This window comes from Megalobrama amblycephala, linkage group LG4 (genome assembly GCF_018812025.1).
Source record: "Megalobrama amblycephala isolate DHTTF-2021 linkage group LG4, ASM1881202v1, whole genome shotgun sequence".
Taxonomy (NCBI): domain Eukaryota; kingdom Metazoa; phylum Chordata; class Actinopteri; order Cypriniformes; family Xenocyprididae; genus Megalobrama; species Megalobrama amblycephala.
In genome coordinates this window covers 39,723,375-39,744,579 of record NC_063047.1, presented here as the reverse complement: position 1 = coordinate 39,744,579, position 21,205 = coordinate 39,723,375, and the positions used below count along the sequence as shown (strand labels likewise).

At 37.5% G+C, this 21,205-nt stretch overlaps 1 protein-coding gene across 2 annotated transcripts; it reads right to left on the bottom strand.

Moving 5' to 3' along the window:
- Positions 1–1,189: 1,189 nt before the first annotated feature.
- cmya5 (cardiomyopathy associated 5) lies at positions 1,190–21,200 on the bottom strand. 2 transcript variants are annotated; one of them, XM_048189241.1, is made up of 13 exons: positions 20,696–21,199; positions 13,897–17,482; positions 13,197–13,292; positions 9,630–9,863; positions 9,397–9,419; positions 8,980–9,101; positions 8,767–8,901; positions 6,128–6,274; positions 5,714–5,861; positions 4,687–4,820; positions 4,128–4,242; positions 3,705–3,881; positions 1,190–1,666 (listed from the first exon to the last, which is right to left on the bottom strand). In XM_048189241.1, the coding sequence occupies exons 1-13, from the start codon at positions 20,815–20,817 to the stop codon at positions 1,414–1,416; spliced, it is 5,292 nt and encodes a 1,763-aa protein (XP_048045198.1). In that variant the 5' UTR covers positions 20,818–21,199; the 3' UTR covers positions 1,190–1,413. The 2 variants fall into 2 exon arrangements, 1 of the variants encoding a protein (XP_048045198.1); XR_007184691.1 differs by lacking the exon at positions 4,128–4,242 and having other exon boundaries at positions 1,530–1,666; positions 20,696–21,200.
- Between the last annotated feature and the right edge of the window lie 5 nt (positions 21,201–21,205).

Below are 21,205 nucleotides of genomic sequence, written 5' to 3'. Positions count from 1 at the left end.
TTTTGAACAATATTTTATATATAACAACAGAGCACTGAAATTGAAAAATTTTAAAGAATACTTTTACAAAATGGATGCCAAACAACGTAAGTGCAATCCCAACAGTATGTGGCCATCATGTCATGTAGCTGTCATGTGTGGCTTTCAGAACAGAAAAGAAAAAAAAAAATCCACCCATAATACTGCAATGATCCATTGTAAGTGAAAACTAAAATTAGTTTATTTACTTTACTGCACATTTTCCTTTGGTTAGTTTGTGATTAAGTGAGATCCAGCAATAATTTTAAATGGAAAATGGAGTGAAATAATCTTTTGCTACAGAATCATGTAAATAGACTAAACAACAGAAATATATATATCATCATCATCATCATCATCTCAAAAACACATCTCCACTGAGGGAGAATTCAGCTATGAAAGTCTGTTATTAGTTTTGCCGAAATCTGTTTTATTCAAACAACTTGAAAGCCTGTAGCTTCCAAAATAAATACACTGACACTGAATATAAATGTCTGCACATCATGTGATCAAGGGTGCATCATATACTGTATAAGCAACAAACTGGTCGCATGCACTTTCTCTTTCATATATACAAAAACAATGCAACAGCTCCACAAAACTAGTTTCTGGAGGGATTTAAAAGCACAGCTTCAAAAACATTCTTTCCTTTCACAAAACTTAAAGGGTTAGTACACCCAAAAATGAAAATTATATCATTAATTACTCATCCTCATGTTGTTCCACACCAGTAAGACCTTCGTTCATCTTTGGAACACAAATTAAGATATTTTTGATGAAATCCGAGAGCTCCTCCATAGACAGCAATTTAACCACCACTGTCAAGGTCCAGAAAGGTACTAAAGACACCGTTAAAATAGTCCAGATGAGTGCAGTGGTTCAACCTTAATTTTATGAAGCGACTAGAATACTTTGGTGCAAAACAAAAATAACTTTATTCAACAATACCTTGTCTTCTGTCATTCTTGTATGATGTTTACGTTCAGCGCTTCCAGGTTCTACGTCAGAACACCAGCTCAGTATTGGCCGGCAGCTGCGTCACCATCACACGCATGCGTCGTGCTGCTCACGTGATCAGCGTCAGCCAATACTGAGCCGCCATTCTGTCATATACCTCTCAGATTTCATCAAAAATATCTTAATTTGTGTCCCAAAGATGAACGAAGGTCTTACTGGTGTGGAACAACATGAGGGTGAGTAATTAATGATATAATTTTCATTTTTGGGTGAACTAACCCTTTAATGTTTCTCACAATCTCTTCAGTCACACCATTTCATAAAACTGAGCAACTTTTCATGTGACAGCGCAATATGGTTTCATTTCCTATTAAGAAAGATTGATTCATATACTGTCGCACAAGCACGCCCAGAGCAATGAGACTTGTGTCATGTAAACTAGCAGTGCTTAACAAACTCTGGCACCTCATTGGTCATTTTCAGCTCTAGATTCCCCGGCTGCTCTAGGACAAACACAGGGTAGCAGGGCTGAGTGAAGGTGTGCTGAAAAGTGCCCAAGAGCTGCCCGTTCTGAGCATCGAAGAAGAAGAGCCGACCCTGGCTGTAGTCCAACAGAGTGCCGATCCGCGCAGGTATGTCCATAACAAAGATGTCAGACTCCACATGGTCATGAAGTAGTTCAAATCTGCAGCTGGAGGAAAAGGGGTTAAAGGATTAGTCCACTTTTAAATACACTTTTCCTGATAAATTTACTCACCCCCATGTCATCCAAGATGTTCATGTCTTTCTTTCGTCAGTCAAAAAGAAATGAAGGTTTTTGAGGAAAACATTCCAGGATTATTCTCCTTACAGTGGATTTCAATGGCTACCAACAGGTTGAAGGTCAAAATTACAGTTTCAGTGCAGCTTCAAGGGCTTTAAACGATACCAGATGAGTAATAAGGGTCTTATCTAGCGAATCGATCGGTCATTTTCGAAAAAAATACAACAAAATATCGCCTTGAACGTACTTTCCGCTTCCGCATTCTTCATAACGCTTACGCTGAATGTCCTATGCCTTCCCTATTCAAGTTACGGAAAAAAACGAAACTGCCGCCGCGTTCGTTCCGTAAGTAGAATAGGGAAGGCGTAGAACATTCAGCGAAGCGGAAGCGGAAAGTACGTTCAAGACGATATTTTGTTTATAAAGCATAAACGGTTGTATTTTTTTCAAAAATGACCGATCGATTCGCTAGATAAGACCCTTATTACTCATCTGGTATCGTTTAAAGCCCTTGAAGCTGCACTGAAACTGTAATTTTGACCTTCAATCTGTTGGTAGCCATTGAAATCCACTGTAAGGAGAAAAATCCTGGAATGTTTTCCTCAAAAACCTTCATTTCTTTTCGACTGACGAAAGAAAGACATGAACATCTTGGATGACATGGGGGTGAGTAAATTTATCAGGAAAAGTGTATTTAAAAGTGGACTAATCCTTTAATACAACACATTAAATATATCAAATAACGTTAGTGAATTTTCTATTCATCAAAGAATCCTGAAAAAAATTGCATCGTTTCTACAAAAATATTAAGCAGCAAATCTGTTTTCAACATTGATGATAATAATAATAATAATAATAAAAAATGTTTCTTGAGCATCAGCATATTAGAATGATTTCTGAAGGATCATGTGACACTGAAGACTGGAGTAATGATGCTGAAAATTCAGCTTTACCATCACAGGAATAAATGATGCTTAAAAAAATATTTCAATAGAAAACAGTTACTCAACAGTTTACAACATTACAATTTTTTACTGTATTTTGATAAAATAAATGCAGCCTTAAGTTGAGAGACTTTTTAAAAAAACATTTAGAAATACAATTTTTATACCATTAGAAATACCATTCCCTTTTTCTTTTTTGTCACCCATTTATTCCAGAACCAAAAGTGTCTGATATTCAACTGTGATCATGTGATCTCACCAGTTACATAGAATAAAAGAGCTTTTTTCTAGACCACTGATTTGGCTGAATTCTTTATCTCAGATGTACGTCACTTATGTAAGTGTAAACCTTTGGGGAAAAATGACTTATTTTACCTTTAAAAGCAATTACGAGCACAACCCAAGACTCTGTGTTCTCAATAAAACCAAATTCTGATTTAAAACACTTGGTTTATTGAAAAGCATCTATAATCTTTGTGCCCACATTTTGTACAGATGCATTCATAAAATTGATCTCTCTGTTGGTTGGGATTTGACAGGACCCTAGTTGCTGATTTGCAAACTCTAACATCATAGACAATATACACAGTACCTTCACAGTTGTAGACCTGGGATTTTTTGAAGTACATAAGACTTTTTTTTTTTTTAAAGATTTTACGGAAGACTGAGAGAACTTTTTTTTAATGAGAGAACAGATTTAATGAGAGAACATGTTTTTTGAGATTTATACCAAAGGGGCGTTTTGATTCTTTTTGAAGGCTCCAGTTAATTTACCTCCCTGATTGCCAAAAAGCCTTAATTACTCAGTGTTTCCACAGTTTGGAATGCAGCTCCAAATGTCCTACCAGCTTGTTTATTTAAACTGAAAAGAGCAGATAAAAAATACTCTTTTTCTGCTGGAAAGACTTTTAAATGTTACTGGTCAGAAAATATTCCTTGACCTTTGTGTCTGATAGATATCCTCTTTGGAATAATGAAACACATGAACAAATATATGCAACTACATCACATGAATGGTATACCTTATAGATGTAGGTACACAGTGCAGACACCAGGAGGCACTGTTTTCCCCCAGTGTGCTGGTTAGTGAGACAGATTGATATGCAACACCGATGCGGTAGGCTTTGCACTTAGACACCTCTGTCTCCCAGTAGTAATATCCAAGAGAAGGCAAAAGCTCACCCATAACAGCTGGACATCTGGGAACAAGTACAAAAAAATAAAAAATAAATAAATAAATAAAAATGTAAAAAAATAAATGCATTTGCTACAACTCAAGACATTTGTGGAATTTAGTATGTGGTGGATCACAAATCTGAAAACAAAAAATTAACAGCGTACGTTGTGCAATTTGACAATAATTTGTTGTTGTTTTTTCTGCATAAAAACTATGTATCTACAGTGACAGATTTGTAATGGTGAAACTATTGCACTGAGGTACTTACTCTATGATTGAGGACATTTTATTGTAGATTTCACGTGTGTATTCTACCGAGTTCCTGTCCTCTGAAACCTCCAGCACTGAGTTGGCTGTTTCTCTGAGGAAGTGGAACCTTGTACCTTAACAAATAACAATATTCAATAGTCACCAAAAACATTTTATCATTTTAAAAGCAAGAATTTTGTTACAGCTGTGATGCTGTCAAAACTTGCTTTGAACTAGCCATGTTCAAAATCACTAACTAAAAGTGTTTGTCAGATTAGTGAAATTTACAAAAAGTAAGAAAGTTTACAAAAGTAAGAAGGGTCCATTTTCAAAAGTATAGTGATGGACGAAGCACGGCTCATGCAGAAGTCACTTTAAAACCAAGCAGCTTTCTGTTGATCAGCACGGTGAATCCATTAGACCAATTTTAATTTGCTTTGAAATTCGTGTCAGTAAATCTTTCAAAGAGCACAACATTTGCATGAATTCCTATTGCAATGACTGGATTTCGCCCATGAAAACTCGCCGAACTACAGGTACATGTGTCAGACTGATGATGTAATAGCGATGACTCTGACCTCTGGTGGAGATAAGGGCCGCCTCGCTCTGCTCACTGGCCCCTGCGGCATTCACTGATTTGATGTAGAAGAGGTAATTTTCATTGGGCTGAAGGAGGACCCTCTGCTCATAGCCTTTTATCCCTGATAAGGATCTGTGTGGGGAAAGACTTATTTTAATAAGTGTAATTTTACCCTCTCGAGTGCTCTGATGTGCACCCTTGAGGAATCATGGGAAACCTCATCTGAGTGTTCAATGGATTCAGTGTACATGCTCTTAGTGAAATATGCTACATTAAATATATATATTAAATGCTACCGATTGCAATCAAAATGTATATTTAATACCATAAAGAAGATGTTTGATGTAAAAATGTTATACATTTTTATATACATATATACATTTCACCTATAAAGATAGAATAAACCGTAAATTCCAACCAGTTTTTCTGTCCTAATGTGACAGTATCTGAGAGAAATGGCTGCTTGAATAATAATAATAATAAAAAATTGATTGGATCATTGGATTGAATTCCTTGAGACGTCTCAATTGTAGTCTTCAGTTTTCATCCAGAAATGTACATATCACAATATCCCTCATTTAAATAATTCCCACCCAAAGCATACACAAAAAAGGGGACGAGGCTTTGTTGAACTGCATTAGTAGGGTGTTGAAACGAGATACTGTATATCTAACCGCAGAACCACAAGTCACAGCAGTGTGAAGACAACAGCACCAGTCCAACAGCGTCAGACCTGAAGTTAGGATGGGTGCTGACGATCGCCTATCCCACCACAACCACTAACCCTGCCCTTCAATATAACTATAAGCTCAAACTTAACAAATGCGAACCCCACCCAACCACTACACCTACCCTTAATGACGCTATAAGCTCCACCCCCCAACACCGGCGTGAGACTGCTGGCCTGGCGCTGTTGTCCTCAGCCTGCTGTGACGTATGGTTCTGCGGTTGGTTGAAACTCGTGGGTTATGGCATCTTTTCTCTTGACCCCTGGTGCTGTTTTTCTGCTTGTACAGAGGGCCTACCTGAGTCCCTCTCTCTCACATGCATACTGACGGCAATACTCCAGTGTGAAGCTGTCCACAGCGCTGGGCTGAACGGCGCTCCAACGCAGCGTGGCTGTGTCCCACAGCACTGTGCACTTTTCTGTCTGGATCACCGGGACAGAAGGGGCTAGAAGGAACAAGGTGAGTTGAGTAATTTTTTAGATACTGACTAAAAGCTAATCCCGAGTTTGTTTTGCTAAATGTGAACACTCCATATTGAATCTGGATTGAAAACACATTCACTTTGGAATTCACATTGGATGTCATTGATCTTGTAAAGAGGCGCCACATGGTCATCTCATTATATATTGATATATTATGACATACAGCATGATCTCTTGCTCTCACAAACATCATGCGAGTCAGAGGGGATTTACACAGTGAATAACTAACCGGTTCTGAAGGGCAGTCTCTCACTCGGCATGCTGCAGCCTGTGTAGTTCACCGCCATCACCCACACCTTATAACACTTATCAGGTTCCAGCTCTTCTAGATTACAGTAGCTCTCCTTCACAGTCACCCTGTACTCCTCTGAGATAGCTGCAGATTCAATTACATTTAACACACTTTAACTGAAGCACATGTCTGAGCATCCCACTGACATACTTTTACATACAGTACTAATAAGTGTTTTTATTACGGTCAGATTTACATGTTTTTGTGTGAATATTAAAGGGATAGTTTATGCTTAAAATATATATATTTTGAAAAATGTTTCAACTGATTTTATCCATATAATAAAAGTCAATAAAAGTGTGGTCCAAAACAAATATCTTCTTTTATGTTTCACAGAAGAAAGTAAGTAATGCAGGTTTGGCGACATGAGGGTGAGTAAATGATCTTAACCGTTTAAGCATTTAACCCACAATTGCAAGGATGTTTTATACTGATAAAATATTTTTAAAAACAAAGTAAAAACAGTGATTAAGAATATATGTGATATATATATATATATATATATATATATATATATATATATATATATATATACAATGCCCTCCAAAAGTTTGGAAACACCCTAGAAAAGTTTGGTTTTGGACAATATTGGCATGAATCCTTTTTAATTTGTGATAATTTTGCAATGATAAGGGCCAATAACACAAACTACGAAAACATTTATTACATAAACAGTTTATACATAGAAAAAACTTACATTTTCGATTCATCAAAATATCCACCATTAGCAGCTATCTGACCTAAACTGGGTTCTCATTGGTTCATTGTATTCTAAACTTAATTAGCAATCAATTATTGAAGCTATTAAGGTGTGCTGACCCAAACATCTTTTACAAACCTGGGCCAAGTTTAAACCAGTAACCAGGCATCACAGCTGGCAAAGGGGCATGTCTGACTTTGACATGTACAGTTGTGACCAGAACTATTAGCATTGTTTATCCTTTTGATCTTTAATTTATAAAATTAGCAAAAATCTAACCTTTCATTGAAGGAAAAGAATTGAAAGTGGGGGGGAAATAACATTATGAAATAAACGTTTTTCTCCAAAACACGTTGCCCACAATTATTAGCACCCTTTTATTCAATACTTTTTGCAACCTCCTTTTGCCAAGAGAACAGCTCTGAGTCTTCTTCTATAACGCCTGATGAGTTTGGAGAACACCCGAGAAGAGATCAGAGACGATTCCTCCATACAGAATCTCTCCAGATCCTTCAGATTACCAGCTCCATGCTGGTGCTGCTTCTCTTCAGTTCACTCCACTCATTCTCTTTAGGGTTCAGGTCAGAGGACTGGGATGGCTATGTCAGAAGCTTCATTTTGTGCTCAGTGACACATTTTTGTGCTGGTTTTGATGTTTGTTTTGGACCATTGTCCCAACGGATGATCCAACCACAGCCCATTATAAGATTTCTAGCAGAAGTGGTCAGGTTTTGATTTTTTATCTGTTAGTATTTGATAAAATCCATGATATGATATATCTGAACAAGTTGTCCAGGACCTCCAGCACAAAAATAGGCCCACAACATTAAAGATCCAGCGGCATATTTAACCGTGGGCATGGGGCACTATTTATCCATGTGTGCACCAAACCCATCTGGTGAGTTTGCTGCCAAGAAGCTCTTGTTTTAGTTTCATCTGACCATAGAAGCTCGTCCCGTTTGAAGTTCCAGTCTTGTCTGACAACTGAATATGCTGGAGATTGTTTCTGGATGAGAGCAGAGGATTTTTCTTGAAACCCTCCCGAACAATTTGTGGGGATGTAGGTGCTTTTGATAATTTTTTTTAGGCTTTCTGAGATTCAAGACTCAACTAATCTCTGCAATTCTCCAGCTGTGATCCTTGGAGAGTCTTTGGACACTTAAACATTCCTCCTCACTGCGCATTAGGATGATTTAGACACATGTCTTCTTTCAATCATCTTTAGTTGATTGGAACTTCTCAATTATTGCCCTGATAGTGGAAATGGGGATTTTCAATGCTTCAGTCATCTTTGAGTCATCTTTGATCATATTTATGAAGGGGGCTAATAATTCTGGCCACAACTGTATATATTGCCATTATTATGTAATCAAAATGAAAATTATTATTGCTGGTTTTCAATGATAATGTTAAGTTACTTTAATGTATTTGCAACAAAAAATGTTAAGGATTTATGTTTCCAAACTTTTGGAGGGCAGTGTATATATGCGATATATTTTTAAAGACATGAATACTTTCATTCAGCATGAATGCATTAAATTGATTATGAGTGACAGTAAAAACATTTATGTTGGTAATTATTTTTATTTCAGATAATACTGTTCTTTTCTATTCATCATAGAATCCTGAAATGGCTGCTGAAAATTCAACTTTGCCATCAAAGGAAAAAATATAATTTTAAAATATATTAAAATAAAAAACTGTTATTTTAAATTGTAATAATGTTTAACAATATTACTGTTTTAATGTATTTTAGTGTGAAAAATGCAACCTTGATGAACATTATGGACTTACCAATCCCAAACTTTTGAACAGTAATGTATTTTTTGTTTTGAGTATGGATGTTAAAACCCTGCTCTCCCCCCCTAAGTCTAACCTCCTTGTGGCTCTTCCATGCAGTAGACTTGGAAGCAGTCAATAATGTCATCCTCATTGACTCTCCAATACACAGTGACAGAAGTGCTGGTTGCAGAATTGGCCTCTTGAGGCTGAAGATGTGGTTTTTGAGGCACTACAAAATGAGTGATAATACAAGTCAGCAAAATGTGAGGAATGTTTATTCACAATGGAAATCTTGGCTAAGGCGCACCTGGAATGGCTTGTCTGGTTTTCCTCTCATTGCCTGATTTGCCCTTGGCATAATCCTCAAAAACCAGCAGCCCTCGTGGACCAAGTTCAAGTGACATGGTGGATTCCAAAGCTGTATTCAACCTATGTGAAAAATGAATAGACTGGTCACTGGAAGGAGATAGAAAGAAAATCCATCTTATCACAATATTTTCATAGTGTGTAAAATCCCCATGCGGTAAATGAATTGATTTCTATTAATTTAAAGGCTACAAACACTTGATTTAAACATTGTTTTTAACACACCAAACTCAACAAGGCAATTAAAACAAGCTTCTGTTTGAAATAATTTAATATGCAGATCATTTCTGAAGTATTGTAATTAGCATTAGATGTTAGCAAGCCACTGACACAACATAAACTCAGGCCATTCAGTTACCTCATATTGATATCTTTAGATGACTGAAAAGGGGTGAAAAAACGGTTTGATTAGACTAAAATATCCGTTCTAGATACAGTTAATCTCTCTTAACAAATCTTAGCTAAGCACTTTAAAAATGCTTCCAAAGCAACTATGGCCTTGGACAAAAATCAACACATTAATGCTAATCTTAATGTGTGACCTACTTTAAGCGAGTTAAGTAACTAACACACAAATGAGGAAAGCCTCACAGAAAGAAACTTGAGTGGGTCTGTCTCTTCCTCCTCCTTAGCTGTCATCTCCATAGTCTCCTTGGCCTTGTCGATATTCTCCTGGAACGACACTATCTGGTCGTACAGCTGCTCCAGTTTGGCCTTTTTCTCCTCCTCCATGGCCTGAGACATCTCATTATACTGATCCATCACCAGCTTCACCACCTCCTCATTGTGCTCCTTTATGATCCTCTCACAATCATTAAAGTTCTCCTATGGGAACAGCACAATAAAGCTACACATAAGTTCTCAGTAACCTTTCTTGCTTTAATAGCATCCCCAAGCTGACAGTGCACTAATGTAAGCAAAAAAACTCTCACTCCAGATTTTGGGAGTGCAAAATTCACCTCAATGCTAAGATGTTGTGGGAGGCTGCCAGGACATTGCTACACATTTTCTAGGGCAGTCTCAACCATTTTGACCTGATGTGTGCAATTTTTATTAACAGAAACTGGGAGGGTCAATATAGGTGCATTTTAATGATTCCAGAACTTTCCAGAATGTATGTTCTTCAATAATATATATATATATATATATATATATATATATATTAGTTTTATTATATTAATAATAATATGAGTTATGCTATATGTTTACACATTATGCTGTATTTACTAGGGTCTTCAGGGTGGTTGCTTGCTGGTCAAAGTTAAAAGATTCAACCCTCAAATCTCTATGATATTTTGGTGTCTAGATATGTCTTTGGTTGCTTCTTAAATGGGTGAATGACAAATAAATCTTTTTTTTTTTCAAATCTTTTCAAAATTGATGTAATGCACATTTTTCAGTCAGGAACAATGTGTTTAAACAAGCTGCATTTGTTAAATAACATTTCAAAGTGTTTACATTATTATTATTAATATTATTATTTTTATTTATTTATTTTTTTTTGACTGTTTTTTGTCAGGTGGTACAACCAAATATTTGTACACACACACAGACACACACACACACATATGCATATATATACAATGGGTACGGAAAGTATTCAGACCCCCTTAAATTTTTCACTCTTTGTTATATTGCAGCCATTTGCTAAAATCATTTAAGTTCATTTTTTTTCCTCATTAATGTACACACAGCACCCCATATTGACAGAAAAACACAGAATTGTTGACATTTTTGCAGATTTATTAAAAAAGAAAAACTGAAATATCACATGGTCCTAAGTATTCAGACCCTTTGCTCAGTATTTAGTAGAAGCACCCTTTTGATCTAATACAGCCATGAGACTTTTTGGGAAAGATGCAACAAGTTTTTCACACATGGATTTGGGGATCCTCTGCCATTCCCCCTTGCAGATCCTCTCCAGTTCTGTCTGGTTGGATGGTAAACGTTGGTGGACAGCCATTTTTAGGTCTCTCCAGAGATGCTCAATTGGGTTTAAGTCAGGGCTCTGGCTGGGCCATTCAAGAACAGTCACGGAGTTGTTGTGAAGCCACTCCTTCGTTATTTTAGCTGTGTGCTTAGGGTCATTGTCTTGCTGGAATGTAAACCTTCGGCCCAGTCTGAGGTCCTGAGCACTCTGGAGAAGGTTTTCGTCCAGGATTTCCCTGTACTTGGCCGCATTCATCTTTCCCTCGATTGCAACCAGTCGTCCTGTCCCTGCAGCTGAAAAACACCCCCACAGCATGATGCTGCCACCACCATGCTTCACTTCTGGGACTGTATTGGACAGGTGATGAGCAGTGCCTGGTTTTCTCCACACATACCGCTTAGAATTAAGGCCAAAAAGTTCTATCTTGGTCTCATCAGACCAGAGAATCTTATTTCTCACCATCTTGGAGTCCTTCAGGTGTTTTTTAGCAAACTCCATGCGGGTTTTCATGTGTCTTGCACTGAGGAGAGGCTTCCGTCAGGCCACTCTTCCATAAAGCCCCGACTGGTGGAGGGCTGCAGTGATGGTTGACTTTCTACAACTTTCTCCCATCTCCCGACTGCATCTCTGGAGCTCTGATCTTTGGGTTCTTCTTTACCTCTCTTACCAAGGCTCTTCTCCCCCGATAGCTCAGTTTGGCCGGACGGCCAGCTCTAGGAAGGGTTCTGGTCGTCCCAAACGTCTTCCATTTAAGGATTATGGAGGCCACTGTGCTCTTAGGAACCTTAAGTGCAGCAGAAATTTTTTTGTAACCTTGGCCAGATCTGTGCCTTGCCACAATTCTGTCTCTGAGCTCTTCAGGCAGTTCCTTTGACCTCATGATTCTCATTTGCTCTGACATGCACTGTGAGCTGTAAGGTCTTATATAGACAGGTGTGTGGCTTTCCTAATCAAGTCCAATCAGTATAATCAAACACAGCTGGACTCAAATAAAGGTGTAGAACCATCTCAAGGATGATCAGAAGAAATGGACAGCACCTGAGTTAAATATATGAGTGTCACAGCAAAGGGTCTGAATACTTAGGACCATGTGATATTTCAGTTTTTCTTTTTTAATAAATCTGCAAAAATGTCAACAATTCTGTGTTTTTCTGTCAATATGGGGTGCTGTGTGTACATTAATGAGGAAAAAAAATTAACTTAAATGATTTCAGCAAATGGCTGCAATATAACAAAGAGTGAAACATTTAAAGGGGTCTGAATACTTTCCGTACCCACTGTATATATATATATATATATATATATATACACATACACATACACACACACACACACACACATTTCGTATATTTAGCATCCAATTGTACTTTTAAGTCAGAAAAACAAGTATACCAGTATTGCATTCAATACAACAAAGATTCACAATCTAGTTTTTAGCCATTCGTTCACTTTGACATATTATTTATTGTGCCACCTGACAAAATTAATAATGACAGGGAATATGCTGAATACTGGATTTTTTTTTTTTACATTTCAATTACATAAAAATAAAATACAAATACGTGTTTTAGTCAACAGTCTCTATTGAAGTTAAAGTAGTAAATTGATCAAAATCAGAATAAATCGCATGACATCACATTGGGAACATGGGAACTAGAATAGGTTACAGTGCAAGATTTGTTAGATACACTGTAATAGATTGTGATTGAATAACAACAAAGTTATGTTTTATATTGATAAAAAATTAATTATTAGCTTAAGTCAGTTGAGAATTTTAAATTAAAATATCAAAAATGTTTAATTACATTGAATGCATAGCAACTGGAATGGAACAAAATATAATAACTACTTAACAAGATTTATCATCTCTGTTTTGTTTTTGCAAGATATGGTTCTCGTGCAGCCAGATCATTTTTAATGTGCTCCCTGTGTCATGCTGAGTTCTCAGTCCCACTTTATATTAAGTGTCTTTAACTACTATATACTAACATTTAAATAAATCACTTGATTTATTACAATGCACATATTGTGTACATACTGTATACATGTTTTACATAGTACTTATATTGAAAAAATACCTGCATATTACATCTGTAATTAATTTCTGAAATGACATCTATAATTACACTATTGACCCTTCCCTTACACCTTAACCCACCATTAAAGTGTTAGTTCACCCAAAAATGACACACCCAAATATGTAAATGAATGCATAATAATATAAATACCTCCACTGTGTTGTATGCCAATTCAATCTCAGATACAAAGTCTTCAATATTCTCCGATTTTCCTTGTAAAACTGATATCAGTTCACTCAGCTGATTCTAAAAAAAAACATCACATGGAAAATCACATCAGACAGACAACATGAAATATTTTGAGGTGCAGAACACAATGTAAATTACACAAAATATTTAACATCTATATTGAATGATTGAACACAAACTTCTATTTCTTCCATATTTGCAAATAGAAATTTATTATCTCCTTTGGATTTTTCATACTTGCAAATGTCAAATCACATTGGTGCAGTCCTTTGGAATAAACTACAGATGAATCATGGAAACAGCTGTCTACTTCCAGAGAGAGACATTTCAGCTCTTGCTATGAGTCAGTTGGTTCTGACTCATCTGCTATGAATGCTGTCAAAGGCCAATAAAGTAAACAATCTCTCACTGTCTCTACCTGATTTACACTCAATATTCTTGTAAAGTCAACAAATACAAGTTGGTTTTACAGCCGATTATGTGTTTTTATCATTTGGAAATATTAGACACTGGAAGAGTCCTTCTGTATTAAACACTTGAGCAATCAGTGACTTCATAATGTAAGCTCTCCAAACAGGCCAGCTGAGAAAGATCAGATGTCAAGCTGATGTCAGGAAATCATGTCTTAGCACTCTTTCATAGTACAGGGAACTTATCTTACCTTAATACTGTCATAGGCCTCATCCAAAGAGGCCATCTCATGGTTTTGATGCTCAGCCTCACTCAGCAGTACTGGGCAACGACAAACAAGGCAGAACGCATCCATTGGTTGAATTTTAAGTTCCTCTTGATGTTCGTATTCTGCCATTTGTGCACTATCCAAATCCTCAACAAATTCAAAGCCTTTTTCCAGAGTTTGATCTGACAGTCGATCTTGTTCACAGTGCCCATCCTCAGCTATAGCTTGTTTAGACTGTCTTGCCTCTTGTTCGGTCACCATCTCATAATCAAGTTCCTCTGCAATTTCCTGCTGCACATCTGGGTCGCAGCTCAAGGCCGACAGGTCCTCTTGAGGGGTAAAACTTCGCAATTGTGAGAAAACACCTTTATTCCTACTTAGGCTTCCTCCTCTATGTATATCGTCATACATTTTTTCACTATCCTCTGGCACTAAAGGTGAAACTGTCATTGCTGAGGGTTCATCTTCATCAACTGGAGGAGGAGGCGAAATGGGCTCTGGTAGATCTGCTATATGTTCAATCTGTACATCATTCACGTGTGTTTTCTTTCCTTCCACTAATGTTTCTGTTGACGATAGAGGTAACATCTTTTTCTCAATATCTGTCCTACTAATGGATGAATCTTTCACTGGGATCTCTCTGGTTAATATGGTCACGTCATTTATTTCACTATATTCTTCTACCTGCTCCTCTTTTGTTGGTACAACAGGTGACAGTCTTAATTTTGATAAGTCCTTTACGTCTTCGGTTACTCTTATCTTTTCTGTGCTTTCTCGAGCAAATGCCTCCATGTCATTAGCTAACAATAAACTATATTCTTGCCTTGAATCAATTATTTGATTCGTCTCTGTTGTCATTCTTTTCTGAGAAGGTATCTCATCCTGAACAGGCTCATTTGTGGTGTCAACCTTTTTATTTGCTTCCTCTGTAACATCCACCTTGATTTCCTCAACTTTTCCATGTTTTTCTGTAACCACAGGTTCAATCATTGGTATGTCAACATGTTCTTTTTGCTCTTTCAGCCTTTGTTCAAGCACTGGTGCCTTATTTGTTGGCCTATCTGCCCCTGTGCTCTCTTTGACTTTCTTGAGTGTTGCTTCTGGATACATTTTCTCCTCACTTGTAATCTCAGGTTTAGCCTGAAGCTCAATGTTCACTGTATCTGTTTCACTTGTATGTGACTGTTCTGATGAGCTCTGAACTGAAGTGATTTCAGACTCTGGCTTCATTTCAATTTCTGTTAACACTTCTGTTGTACCGATATGGGCCTCAACCTCTTGTGCTGCACCAATCTTGTCAATTACTTGCTCTTGTTTCTCCTTATTGGGAATTAATCCTTCACTCACTTTATTCTCAACTACAGCAAGTGTTTCTCCATTTTCATGGACTTGAGACTCATTTTCTAAAGATTTTGCAGAACATTCAACTTCAGTAGCATCCATTGTAATTGTTTCAGTCTCTTCTGAAGGCTTGACTTCTTTCTCCACTTTTGAAGGTTCTTCAGTTTTTGGAGGTTCTGTTTTATCTAACAGGGGTTCTTTGAGACTGGCAAACTTCTGAGCAATTATTTCTGGTTCTTCTCTTTTTAATATTTTAGCAATGCCTTTATCAATCCCTGGGGTAATATTTTGCTCTAAAATTTTGCCTTGTGTCTTGGTTTTATTATTCTCTCCTTTGCCATTTTTAGTAATAGTACTTGTTTCCTGGATGTCAGCAATGACATCAGCTACTTCATGACGTTTATCCACACTGGCCCCAGAGGCACCAATATTTTCAATAGCATGTGGTACATCAGTCTGGATTTTCTCAGAGCTCTTTGTTACAGACAGAATTTCAAATTCCTCTTTAGTTTTAATAACATCTTCATGCGCTAAACCCCCTGTCACTTGAGCAGTCAGGCTTATTTGTTCTTGTCCACTGTGATCTTCTTTATTGGTGGTTTTGCTTTGTGGCTCAAGGACATGATCCACTTGAGGTCGTGTATCAGTGACATCACATTGCTTTTCATTTTCCCTACTATGCTTTGCAACCAAGTCGTCTGATGTGACAATTCCTCTAATGATCATTTCCACCTCTGGTTGAATTTTTGGAGCACAGTGTCCCTCTGAACAACACCCTGTGGACTCACACTGTGCTTCACCTTCATTTTTATCTTGCACACATGACTGATCCACAGTTACTTCATCATCTTTATCTTGTGCTCTTTCTAAACATCCAGTGAGTTCAAATTTACTTTGTGACCATGCTAATTTCCCCCCATTTTCCTTCTCTTTGGCCTCAGGTACATTAGCAACCAATGGTATTTCATCCTTCAATATGAACTTCTCCAGATATCCATCTGCATCATCAGAATCAGAGTATCGCCTTTTGAAGGACCTCTCAGAAGCAACACTCTCCGTATCCGAAAAGTCGTCTTCTTTCTTCCGGTCTCCAATCGCGTCCTCGTAAAGGTCTGAGTAATGGAAAGACATTGCTCGTGGTTCCTCAAGAAGAACAAGATCTATGATCTTTGGTGGTCCGGTAGGGAGGTATACAGGTGTGAGGATACATTCCTGACTTCCAAATAAGACTGATCCACTCTCTTTAAGAGTTTTAGTGCTCACTTTTGCTGTTCCTCCACCATGCTCTTGGGGAACCACAGGCTCTGCATTCAATTTATTTCCATAAAACACTTCATCAAGATGTTCACCTGCAATTTCAACGTCATTGATAATTACAAAGGAATCCTCATCAATTGCTTCATCTGCTTTTGGTTCTTTCTGAGTCACTTGAGGTTCTTCTGGTTGAACAGTCACTTCTGGTTCAAGTTTTTCCATCAGTGTAGTGCCATCACTAGGTGCCTGTTCATCTAACAGTGTGAATTTTTCAAGGTAGTCCATATGAGTTTCATCCTTTTTGTGCTGTTTGTCAGCAGAGATCTGGAAAGAATCCTTCAAGCTTTCAGTTTGCTTTATTTCCTCAACATCTATGTCCACAGGACACCTGTTTGTAGCTACAGGTTCATGCTTATGTTTGGATTTTATCTTTGGGGTATCATCCAAGTAGGACAAATTCTCCACCAGTACAGTGCTATCTTCCTCATCTACTGTAGCAAGCTTTGTTGGTACAACAATATTGAGTATTTCAAAACCCTCTGATATTAAACTAAAAAGATCTTGATCCTTGCTCTCAGCAGACGTACCATCCTCAATGCTTTCAGACCTGATATTTGGCACTGACACCTCAATCATTGCAGGTCTTTCCTCACCTATCCGACTTTTTGGCAGTCTGGAGCTTGGCTTTTTAAACCTGTCACCCAGCTTGCCTCTGCTGGTCGTTTTTTTCCTCTTTATTCTGTCTTCATCCATTATGATCACAATATTCCCCTGTGTTCCAGAACCTTCCATGCTGTATTGTTCAGATGGCGAGCTTCCTTCTGAAGCCCATGGAGTTGAGCATCTGCTGGAAGCAGTCTCCCATACTATCCCACTGTCCTCGCTCTGTACCGTCACCATAGAGAAGGATGGGTCCACCATCAGACACTGGAGTTTAGGCTTCACTGATTGATCCTGAACAACTTCCTTTAAACTAACCAAAAAGAGTTTAGAAACAGGTATGGTTCAACAAAGCAATGCAGTCTAGAATACGGCAGTCTATGGCAGATATCATAAGTTAAAGCATCATGGTTAATGATGTTTAAAGTTGAAAAAAAAGTTAAAAACGATTGGTAGAAGGTGTTACAATATCTGCACTATCACAGACTTGATAGTGGATTTATCAACATATCAAAAACTGAACATAAAATATTTAAAAAATATTTTTAAATATTAAAAAAGGCGTTTGCAAACTTTTTTGTGGATACTTAAATGGTGTTTACATATATATATATATATATATATATATATATATATATATATATATATATATATATATATATATATATAATGTATGTATACACGCACACACACATTATACAGGTTCTGGTCATATAATTACAATATCATCAAAAAATTGATTTATTTCACTAATTCCATTCAAAAAGTGAAACTTGAATATTATATTCATTCATTACAAACAGACTGATATATTTCAAATGTTTATTTCTTTTAATTTTGATGATTATAACTGACAACTAAGGAAAATCCGAAATTCAGTATCTCAGAAAATTAGAATATTGTGAAAAGGTTCAATATTGAAGACATCTGGTTCAACACTCTAATCAGCTAATTAACTCAAAACACCTGCAAAGGCCTTTAAATGGTCTCTCAGGCTAGTTCTGTAGGCTACACAATCATGGGGAAGACTGCTGACTTGACAGTTGTCCAAAAGACAACCATTGACACCTTGCACAAGGAGGGCAAGACACAAAAGGTCATTGCAAAAGAGGCTGGCTGTTCACAGAGCTCTGTGTCCAAGCACATTAATAGAGAGGCGAAGAGAAGGAAAAGATGTGGTAGAAAAAAAGTGTACAAGCAATAGGGATAACCGCACCCTGGAGAGGATTGTGAAACAAAACCCATTCAAAAATGTGGGGGAGATTCACAAAGACTGGACTGCAGCTGGAGTCAGTGCTTCAAGAACCACTACGCACAGACGTATGCAAGACATGGGTTTCAGCTGTTGCATTCCTTGTGTCAAGCCACTCTTGAACAACGGACAGCGTCAGAAGCGTCTCGCCTGGGCTAAAGACAAAAAGGACTGGACTGCTGCTGAGTGGTCCAAAGTTATGTTCTCTGATGAAAGTAAATTTTGTATTTCCTTTGGAAATCAGGGTCCCAGAGTCTGGAGGAAGAGAGGAGAGGCACATAGTCCACGTTGCTTGAGGTCCAGTGTAAAATTTCGACAGTCAGTGATGGTTTGGGGTGCCATGTCATCTGCTGGTGTTGGTCCACTGTGTTTTCTGAGGTCCAAGGTCAACGCAGCCGTATACCAGGAAGTTTTAGAGCACTTCATGCTTCCTGCTGCTAACCAACTTTATGGAGATTTCATTTTCCAACAGGACTTGGCACCTGCACACAGTGTCAAAGCTACCAGTACCTGGTTTAAGGACCATGGTATCCCTGTTCTTAATTGGCCAGCAAACTCGCCTGACCTTAACCTCATAGAAAATCTGGGGTTAACATGGGGTATTTTGAAGAGGAAGATGCAATATGCCAGACCCAACAATGCAGAAGAGCTGAAGGCCACTATCAGAGCAACCTGGGCTCTCATAAAACCTGAGCAGCGCCACAGACTGATCAACTCCATGCCACGCCACATTGCTGCAGTAATTCAGGCAAAAGGAGCCCCAACTAAGTATTGAGTGCTGTACGTGCTCATACTTTTCATGTTCATACTTTTCAGTTGGCCAAGATTTCTACAAATCCTTTCTTTGTATTGGTCTTAAGTAATATTCTAATTTTCTGAGATACTGAATTTGGGATTATCCTTAGCTGTCAGTTATAATCATCAAAATTAAAAGAAATAAACATTTGAAATATATCAGTCTGTGTGTAATGAATGAATATAATATACAAGTTTCACTTTTTGAATGGAATTAGTGAAATAAATCAACTTTTTGATGATATTCTAATTATATGACCAGCACCTGTATATATATATATATACAGCTCAAAATTATTCATACCCTTGGTAAATATGACCAAAGAAGGCTGTGAAAATAAATCTGCATCGTTAATACTTTTGATCTTTTATTTAAAAAATCTACAAAAATCCAACCTTTCATTGGAATAATTTTAAATAGAGGGAACATTTCATTATGAGAGAAATGTTTTTATCTAATACACACTGCTCACAATTAATCATACCCTTTTATTCAATACTTTTTGCAACCTCCTTTTCCTAAGATGCCTGATGAGTTTGGAGAACACCTAACAAGAGATCAGAGACCATTCCTTCATACCGAATCTCTCCAGATCCTTCAGATTCCCAGCACCATGTTGGTGCTTCTTCTCTACTTCAGTTTACTCCACTCATTTTCTTTAGGGTTCAGGTCAGGGGACTGGGATGGGCATGGCAGAAGCTTGGTTTTGTGTTCAGTGACCCATTTTTTGTGTTGGTTTTGATGTTTGTTTTGGATCATTGTCTTGATGGAAGATCCAACCACAGCCCATTATTAGACTTCTAACAGGGACAGTCAGGTTTTTATTTTTTATCTCTTGGTATTTGATAGAATCCATGATGCCATGTATCTGAACAAGATGTCCAGGACCTCCAGCAGAATAATAAGCCCACAACATTAAAGATCCAGCAGTATATTTCATTGTACACATGGGGTACTTTTTACCCCTGTGTGCACCAAACCAATCTTGAGTGTCTGCTGCTAAAAAAGCTTCTTTTTTCTTTTTTTTTTCTTTCTTTTTTTGCTTTATCTGACCATAGAACATTTGAAAAGTAACTGACACTACTGGAACTTCAAACAGGATGTGTTCTATGGTCAGATGAAAAAAAATAAAAAAAAAATAGCTTTTTTAGCAGCAAAAGATCAAAAGTATTAACGATGCAGATTTATTTTCACAGCCTTCTTTGGTCATATTTACCAAGGGTATATGAATAATTTTGAGCACGACTGTATATATTTACACAAATATATAAATATATAGGCCTATATATAAATGTATTAGCATGCAAAAGGGTAGCCTATTTTTGTCTAACTTTTTGTTCAAACCCTTTGGGGGTTAATCACCCACATTAATAAAATAGGTGGTGAACAATAAGGGAGAGAACATTCATATTTAAAAAGACCTACGAGAAAACATTAATCCGAAAATTTATAACTAGAAAGCGCCCGTGGGAAACTACCTTTTATGAAGTTCCTCAATCTCATCTTCGTCGTCGATATCGATTATTCCTGGCCCCACGTCCTGCAATTCCTCCGTCTCTGGCTCTGCACCCTCACATTTCCCTTTCAAAGCAGGATCCATTTTAATAATCGAAATATGGTGGTTATTTTAAAATAATAAACGGTCTTGGAGAGTACAGCTTCGAGTTGGGATCATGTCTCGTTGAGTGCAGTTCGCCTTACTCAGCGGCAGCTGTAAATAGATTACAAATATTCTTGAGCTCAAGGCTGCGCACTTGGAAAAGAGTCACCGTTGTTCCCGTTCTTTGAAACCCGAGTTAAGGAAATTGTCCAATATATTTCATTTCCTCGGTCAACTTTTAAACAGTAGTACATCGTTAACCATGTCATGAACAGTAAAGCTTGCATGAAACTACAGTGGCGGTGTCCCCAGTAATATGACACGCAGAGAACACCGCCATGTCCATGAGGGACAGAAGTGGAGGACTCAGGCCACCGTAGTGTCAGTT

What these genes read in the sequence shown, in the direction of transcription:
- cmya5 (XM_048189241.1), bottom strand. Translation starts at nt 20,817, where the DNA reads ATGGATCCTGCTTTGAAAGGGAAATGTGAGGGTGCAGAGCCAGAGACG. An exon ending in AACCAGACAAGCCATTCCAG is followed by an intron (nt 8,902 to 8,979) that starts GTGCGCCTTAGC and finishes CTCATTTTGTAG; the next exon opens with TGCCTCAAAAACCACATCTT. An exon ending in GGCCCTTATCTCCACCAGAG is followed by an intron (nt 4,243 to 4,686) that starts GTCAGAGTCATC and finishes TTATTTGTTAAG; the next exon opens with GTACAAGGTTCCACTTCCTC.